The 8,999-nt window shown below is 39.5% G+C and overlaps 1 protein-coding gene across 1 annotated transcript in view; it reads right to left on the bottom strand.

Moving 5' to 3' along the window:
- Positions 1–1,870: 1,870 nt before the first annotated feature.
- Positions 1,871–8,999, bottom strand: part of ripor1 (RHO family interacting cell polarization regulator 1) — a 46,176-nt gene continuing 39,047 nt past the window's right edge. Inside the window, exons 17-22 of the mRNA XM_080027176.1 lie at positions 8,762–8,923; positions 8,043–8,201; positions 7,756–7,952; positions 6,899–6,982; positions 6,594–6,684; positions 1,871–5,271 (exon numbers count right to left, since the gene is read on the bottom strand). Of these exons, the coding sequence (XP_079883302.1) occupies positions 5,174–5,271; positions 6,594–6,684; positions 6,899–6,982; positions 7,756–7,952; positions 8,043–8,201; positions 8,762–8,923 (791 nt within the window). The 3' untranslated portion in view covers positions 1,871–5,173. The remainder of the gene's footprint in view (positions 5,272–6,593; positions 6,685–6,898; positions 6,983–7,755; positions 7,953–8,042; positions 8,202–8,761; positions 8,924–8,999) is intronic.

The following is an 8,999-nucleotide window of genomic DNA, read 5'->3' as shown; positions in this document are numbered from 1 at the left end:
GTATGTAGAGGTATAACTGCAGTTTTCTATTGTCCTAGAAACTAAAAGTGAAAAATGCATTGAATACAGTGGTAGCCATAATACAAAGTCTGTCCCCCACATAGCCTACATGACATCAGTCTGCTATTATTTTTCCAGTGACTCCAGTCTGTTGCTTGTAATATGCTGTATTGAAAGTTGACATCCTCACCTCAAATAAAGGTAGGCCTAAGTTAGAAATTCACTTTTACCATCAAATGTGAAAATTTATTTTCTGATCAGAGAATAATCATGGAATATTACATTCTGAGCTTGAGTGTTTTAGAAAACAAAATGAATTACTTTAAGTTATTTAGGTTTATTTTTTTGAATATATAGACCAACATCTGATTATTAAGTCTATTTTGATCTTAAAAGATGATTTTGCTCTTAACTCCAGCATACTCTTAAATACAGCATGCTCTAAATAGTTGGCCCTGATCCTCCGTAAAGATGGTGACATCCTTACAAGCAGAGCTATATGGTTTGTTTCTCAAAAGACTTGGTCAGATATAGATTTTGAATAGCCTACACTTGAGTGCTGCTTAGACAATCAGAGTCAATCCAAGGGAAGTAAACTGGGTTGGCACATTGTAAATTAAGAACCTGCACCATCCTGCTTGAACACAAAAACCCTTCCATTTGCATACTCTCCATTAAATCCAGCTATACTGTTTTGAGAATGTAGCATGATCACATATTGGGTGGGGCGGAAAGTAGGCCTACAGTTAAAAAATATACAACCAGACTTAAATTTGCTCCATTTTTCTGTGATATTGGTGAACATGTTGTTACACAAAACCTGAAGTATATGTGGACAGTGGTACAAAAGCTTAGGCAACTGAACAACACTGTTGAGTCAAAGCCATGCTAACTGCAAAGCTCTATAATTTGAGCCAAATGCTTAGTCAGCTTGCTAACATGCTGATGTTTAGAACATAGGCCTACTTTATGTTGTTCACCATCTTTAGTTGACGTATTAGTTCGCGACAGAACTGTACACAAAATAAAGCTGAGGCACCTGGACATAATTTGGTAGGTTTTTGCTCATACATTTGGAAAATAAGATGGCGAAAAAATCAAATTTTGACTCAATAATAATAATAGGACCTATAGGAAATGTCAGAGGATGTCACCTTAGTTCTTACAATTCATATGTGTTCTGTGGCAGACCTGAATGTCAGAACCAAATCCCTGCGTTCCAAATCACATACTTTTTCTTGTTAGTACACATACTTTTAGAGCCACAGAAGAGAAAATAAATCAGATAAGGAAGTTTTTTTTCTTCTTTATGTCGATTAATGAATAAAGACGAATACTACAAAATGCTATCGGAGTTAGTGGAGCATATATGTATTTTCAGCATACTACAATTGACGTGCAGGTATTGGGACGTCCTAAATATTTTTCTGGCATACTAAATAGTATGGAAGTATGGGAATTGGAACGCAGGGCAAACCTTTGTTGAGACCATAGATAGTATGGTTGAGACATTTCAGTCTAGACCAAAGTGGTCGACCGACAGACCAACATTGTCATCCATAGCGCTTCACCATTAGCATGGCTAGGAATTATCTATAATTTATTGTGAGAATAAATTTCTCTTTTTTATCACCAGAACATATTATGTACATATTATGTTTACAACACAGTATTATTTTAGTGTGAGAGTGGGATAGGTCTTTATACTATTGATATAAAAAGGGAGAGTGGCTGTGTTAGCCCTGTCCCCTGCTATAGAAACAACTGAAGTCACAAGGGCAGGATCATTTGCATTTTCACTGGCACTGGTCAAACTCAGTGTGGATAACTTGCTGGTAATATGAGGTAAACACTGTATAATGCTTTGTCATTCTAGTCAACGGATAGAAATATAGCCACTATTTCCAAAATGATGCCCACACTTTTGCAAATTGGTTTTGCTCAATGAGATCAATTATTGCAAAATAAGGTATTCAATGTTTTTCCCTGGTGTAACCTACTAACTAAAAAAGTTCAAAAGCATTTCATAAGGTTTGATCCTTTAATAATTTGTGATTTTACAGCAAAGGCCAAATGACTTAAAATATACCCTCCAGTTCTATTCTAATGAGTCCTGTTGTAATGTTCGAGGATGCCAGTACTAACACAACAAAGATAACCTGAACATATTATTCTAACTAAAAAGCTCTGAGGTTTGGAGTTAAACTGTTATTGATGGGAGTATAAAGTGGTATGATCCCAGACCTGATTTGACTCAATCTGTCTCTAATCAGTGAGGTGTCTGCCCTCTCAAAAGACAAACCCTGCGTTCCAATCCCCATTCTTCCATACTATTTAGTATGCCAGAAAAAGATTTTGGATGTCCCAATACATGCAAGTCAATTGTAGTATGCTGAAAATGCATAGATGCCCCACTAACTCCAATAGCATTTTGAAGTATTCTTCTTTATTCTTGACATAATGAAAAAAATTACTTCCTTATCTTCCTATCTTTTCCCCCTCCTGTGGCCCTTAAACTCTTCTGTACTTTAGTATCTAGTGTAGTAAAAAGAAAAAGTATGGGATTTGGAACGCAGGGAAAGTCCTCCACAGCAGGCTGTGACAGTGATGCAGATAACCAGTGTCTCAAACAGAATGCCCTCCCATTTACAGATAGGTCAGTGGTGCAGTTTAAGTTCAACAGAAAGTAGTGTCAATCACTCAATCAGGCCATCAAACTGAGCAAAATGAACAGTGTCAATATAACAGTAAAAATGCATTTCATAAAACAAAGTATACATTAACAAAATGCTCATTGCTAAGATAACACAATTTACAATCACAAAAATATTAAATTCCAGTAGCATAAAGTCATATTATATGTATTTCCATACAGAATAATATAGGCTATGTAATTGTGAAAAAAAAGAAAAAAAAAGTAATGGCACTGCATTGCTTAACGCATTCTCTGTGCAGAAGCAAAGTAACACGTTTTCTATAATCTCCTTTACAGTGTGAGTTATACTAGTCTTTCTTTTTTAATTTGGTTCATCTATAACATTAAACAAAAAAGGCCCTGCCAGAAAGACAAGAAGAGCTTTCTTCATTATCATTTTGATTGGAAGACATTTCACAGTTCATAAGCCAGCAGTAGTGTCGCAGACATGGGATGGAGAGCTAATGTTTTCTTGTATGAGTTCTAGGTCTGTCCATATGTGCTGCTGAGTGAACAGCATCCAGTGTCCCTTCCCTACATCCATACAACACAGTGAAGCCCTACCTGCCCAGTGCTCACCTGTGACAAAGGGCTTAATAATACCTTTAGATAAGACGACTGCAGCTCCACTGACAGTTCAAGGAAGAGCGTAAAACAGAAAACACATTTTCCCATTATATCATTCCAATTATAATACTGATGCATTCCTTTGCTCCCTAGGGTGTCACTTTCCTTTACCACAGTGTTAAGACCTAAAGTTAACCTTTACTCCAAGATGTGGATGCTCAGTCAGTGCTGCAACAAGTATGAAGATCAACTCAGCAGGGACAAGTACCAGCTTACACTAAAAACACAAGGACTCATGTATTCCATATCGTTAGCCTCATAGCATAATTGCCTAAATCATATTTACTCTACTCTACATCTACTCTACTCTACATCTACTTTACCCTACTCTATAACCCTTAAAATATGACTTAGGCAATTATGATATTAGGCTTACGACAAGTAGATGTAGAGTAGAGTAGATGTAGAATAGAGTAGATGTAGAGTAAAAGTAGAGTAGAGTAAAGTATGATTTAGGAAATTATGCTATGAGGCTAACGATATTTGTATAGCTTTTTTCTATACTTCTTCTTTTTTTATAATGCAGAGTGGCCTTCACTGTTCTACCAGAGCGTCAACTGCTAAAGTTAAATCACTTTGTGCCTAGAGAGTTGCTTGTTACTCTTTGCATCCAATAATTTTTGGTAAATTTTTCTCAAACTGACGACCTGAAAATCACACCAGGCATTATGCAGTGATTGGCCCGGTGTGAACGTGGGTGGCACACACTTTTTTTTGTGTTTGCAGACAAAGTGAGACCCTGTTTCTCAATGGAGACAGGCGTCATTATTCCGCGTGTAACATTGTGACAGAATATTTCTTTTTTTAATCCTACTATTTTGATCGTGTCAAGAGTAGCAAAAAAATTCAAAAATTTTACACAGATGTACAAACAGTGAGAAAAATGAATAAAGAATTTCTGTCCTCAGTATTGATCCGACTGCCTCCATACCATTCAGACTGGTCTTAAGTGGTCTTAAAGCCTTGGTGCAACTGTATGGTAAAAAAAGAAGCTAAATCAACAAGCATGAGTTGAGCCAATGGCTGTAGTAAAGGCAAACCCATTTACATTCATTAATGTTCAGTTTGCAGGCATGTCACTTTACAGAACAAGCTCTCCATCTGGAGCAGGGTTGTTTAATCATAGCCTTTTAGCCTAAACTACAGACAGCAGTATCTACTAAGAGAAGTCATTTGATGTAATGGTAGGGGTAGCATTATACTGAAGAATAGACTATTTACTCTCTCTCTCTCTCTATATATATATATATATACAGTGTATATGCCTACTGGTTCACCATATCCAGAGTCAAAGTAAGAAAAACGTATTACATTTACAAGAAACTCAACATTTTTGGGCACTTGGTGGGCTATATGAATATGGAAATGTTCAAACAAATGTATATAGCTTCATAAACAAGATTAACTTCATTCAAAAATAATGAATTTGTGCATGGGCCATGGAAGCACAGGAATGGCCGCAGAAGGTACGGTATCCTACAGCACCTTCATCTCTTCTTCCATGGAAGCCTGCTCACATTGTACATTCATTCCCAGTAACTTTCTGGAGTTAACACACATTGATAAATAGAAATGGTATATATATATTTTTTTTACATATTGGCTTTACATGATTGCCCAGTGTCAAGTGGATCTTATCCTGATCCCCTCCTTGATGTTGTACTATGGATATGGAATATAATGTGTACATATTGTGTCATATTATATATTAGTCTTTTTGAAATTAAGTGGTAGCAATGGGGTAGAAGAGCAGCATAGTGTATATTCTCATGACTTTGTGTCAAAGTGAAAACATTCATACTGTGTGTGTGTGTGTGTGTGTGTGTGTGTGTGTGTGTGTGTGTGTGTGTGTTAGAACGCCGTGCTGGCCATGCTTCCCGGAGCAAAGAGTCTTGATAAACTGTCCTGCGACGTCTCCACGTGCCTGTGGGCCATCTTCCCCTCCTCACCTGGTTCACACAATGGAATGGAAGGAACGGTAGAACATGGGAAAAAGTAAATGAAAGGATGGAAAAAAACAACAACATTGAGTGCATCAATCCTCTCCAGAGACATTTCGGGTTGGACAGAGTCAAATGGCAAAAAAAAGAAGAAAGATGTATATGTGTCCCTGCCTTAATTATTGTCTTCTGTCAGAAAAATACGTACATGAATGTCAAAGAATAAATGGATGAAAAATCACAGAAAAGTCAAAGTTAGATCAAATATATTCAAGCCCGCAAGTTAATTGGTGCACATAAATACATACCCACGTTTGAATTGACACAACCAGTATTACATCATTTATTATTCCCATAGCTTTGGTCATTACTACCACTCACTGACAGTACGTGAGACAGCTTTATAAATCATCCATGCATTCCTGGTTATAAGCACCTCTTTATTACGTCTCCAGCTTATTCTGCTGTCAGAGTTATAACACACCACCACACACACTTGTTAGTCTTTGGAAGAGAAAAGTCACGGATAGAAACCCTTCGCTACGGAGGCGCCGAGCATTCAGCAAATGGAGTGTAGCGTTAGTTCAGGCAGGATACGGAGTCAAGCCGGCTGTCAAACTCTGCACGTCAGCTGACAGCCAGCTTCCGCCCCCAGCATCCCATTGGCCATCCACTCAAAGTGGCGCCTTATTTAAGCTGCTCTAGCCTGCCTACTGGTGCTGCTTCCTCTGCATACTCTTGCAACCCACCACCTCCTTGTTTACTGTATTTGTCTATCAATGTAATTTCTGTTGTCACTGACGCTTGTTCTGTTCTGAACCTTAGGGGTCCTTGCTGCAGCTCTCCACACCTTTCGGAATTCCATGTTGCTCATGGAGGGCAGAGGGATGGCTCTCTCTGCCTTAAAGCCTTCCATGTGTGCACGTGGAGGGTGTGGAGATCCCAGATCAGAACCATACCGCCACACATAATAACTGCAAAGTATTCTGCTAATTGAAAACAATGTCAACATTGTGCAGACATCTACAATCATTGGGGCTGTTCAGGAGAAAAGCCCAGTCGGACACGTACGAGATCTTTTCTCATAATTACGAAATCATGATGTCGTAATTACGAGATCCTGGTGTCCCAATTGCTAATTTGCTGAAGCTCAGCGCCACCGTACATCCCTACCGTTTCTATATACAGTATGTATTCATTTTATTGAAGATAAACTCCTTTGAACCATGCAGTAAGTGAAGGGGTTAATACTCACAATCCTAACAAGTTTACCTAGGAGATGTATTGTGCATCTGTCATTGTAACTAACGTGATGTGATGCTCTTTCTTACCTAGCACTAGCAGTGCCTGTTTGGCTGCATCGCGGACTTCCTCCTTATCAGTCCGACAGAGATACACTAACTGGTCAATGCTTTCTTTGGCCTGAAATGACAACAACAACAGATGGAACACAACACGGTCAGTACATACTGAATTATACAGTGCTCGGAAGATTTTATGATTTATTTATTTATTATTAGGATTTTTTCTACTACTTTTTTTGTGATAAAACTAGAAAACCAATATTTGAGTATTTTTTGACTGGCTGGAACAGCTTTGGATGAGAGCACACAATATCTGTATATGTTTTTGTTACCTTGAGGCAAGCTAATGCCTTGCACCCACACACTCTTACGTCCGCGTTCTCATCTTCCAGCAACTCCAAACAGCTGACCAAAGCCTGAGAAGGAGAAAGCACACATAATGTCTATGATACTGCTGCAGGCTACTGTCTTTTCACATCTTACTATGATGTCATAGAGGAACTTTTCTAGACTCTTTACATTGCTGTTCATGGAGTGCTTTTGCTGTTTGTGTAATGTGAAGCCTAATGATCAAAGGCAGCCTATATCTTATCCCAACAGAATACCAGCATTGCTTTATATGCAGGCTGGTGATAAGTAACGTCAGTAGAAAAAGCTAAAGGTATGAATGAGTGCTAACTTTTGTAAAGAAAGTGTCATTACACTGAACAATGTCAAACTTACTAGATATCCACAGGAAAAAATCATCATTATGCTTTTGAAGAGACGTTTATCATAAAAAAAGGAACCGTTTAAATATCATTATTAAAATAAAAGATATGAGAATGATAACAATGAACACAAAATATTGGCTCCAGTCTTTATTGCAGTGGTCGCGGGTTGAAATCCGACCCGTGGACCTTAACTGCATATCATCCCCCCTCTCTCTGTCTCCCCATTTCAACTCTGTACTATCCAATAAATCTTGAAAATGCCAAAAAATAATAAAAAAAAAAATAAAATAAAAAAAACTGAGGAACATTCAAGAGGTGTATTGTCAGATGCACAACATTACAAGTATCTCAAGAGTAGATTGATTATCAAAAAGAATACACATTTTTTTCTTAACAAGGGTTTGGGTGAAACTATAAGTGTTTAAAACCCACTGTGTGCACATTAAACATCCAGTGTCCCCTCCCCTCCCCCTTACCTGTTCTCTGTGCGTGGGCTGTGCGGCCAGGCTTCTCAACACAGAGCTGGCTGAAGCGGACACTTTGCCTCGTGGGTCTTTGAGCAGCTTGGCCACGGCATATAGGCCCGCCCTCCTCAGGCTGACCTCCGCAGGCTGCCGCAGCACCTGCACCATCACCTCTGGGTCGCCTGAAGCAAGGCTCTGCACCAGCCACACTGTAATAGGAGCCAGCTAGGGGTTAGCACTGGTGACTGTGTCACTGAGCCCATTCACTCATTCAATTAGCCTGTGAATGTGTCTGACACCTTCTTCTGCCAGCTCAGCCATGTGCGTGTCCATGTCCGTGACAGCGTTGGCCTCCAAGTAGCTCCACAGCTGGAACAGGGTCACCCTCACTTGGTCTCTGGAGCTGCCTCGCCGCGGCAACCTCTGAGCCAGCACGCGCTCAGCCACACACAAGAAGACTGGAGACACACGCACACACACGCACACACACACACACACACCGAGACCGAGACACATATACGCGCATAAAGACACACAGACACACAAAAACACACACACACACCACACACAGCTGTCAACATGGCACACATACTAATGCACCGATCCACAATTTTTTTTGAGTTTTGTCAAAAGGTAATGTAGGCTTAAGCAACACAACAATTCTAATATAAAAGGAACAGGAAATTTAAACAGGTTGGGAGCATTAAGGTTTATCAGAACTGCTTTGAATGCTTTGAATACAGAAGAACACCAGAACTCAACTTTTGAAATGGCTGAATTATTTTTACGGGTGCAATATCACGTCATAGTGTAGCTATGGTTTTAAAATAAAATGTTCTTTCATCGTTAAAATAATAATTAAAAACAGACTATGGAAATTTGGATGGTTATGTGTGGATGGGAGTTAGTCAGGCGTATCCGATGAGTAGATTGCAGCCATATCGGTACTCGATACCGATATGGGATCCCATCCCTTACGCTAACATGTGCCGTGCTCACACAATAGATATTGTTGTACCTGTGTCAGCCATGTCTCTGGCCCTCTCCGGCAACACACCGGTGTAGACTTGAGACAGAGTAACCAGGAAGCTCCCTGCACACACGCTGTACACACTGCCCTGCCCAACACACTGCTGCCACAGTAACACAGCCCCCGGCCACTGGCTCAGCTGTGGAATCACTGTGACGCAGAGAAGAGAGTAAAGTAAAGAGTTATTGTTTTATTCTTGGAACAAGCTCATAGATGTTAATTCTTT

This window comes from Ammodytes marinus (assembly GCF_949987685.1).
Source record: "Ammodytes marinus genome assembly, chromosome: 5".
NCBI classification, from domain to species: Eukaryota; Metazoa; Chordata; class Actinopteri; order Uranoscopiformes; family Ammodytidae; genus Ammodytes; species Ammodytes marinus.
The sequence above is the reverse complement of the archived record's forward strand: the minus strand, read 5'-3'. Positions and strand labels throughout refer to the sequence as shown.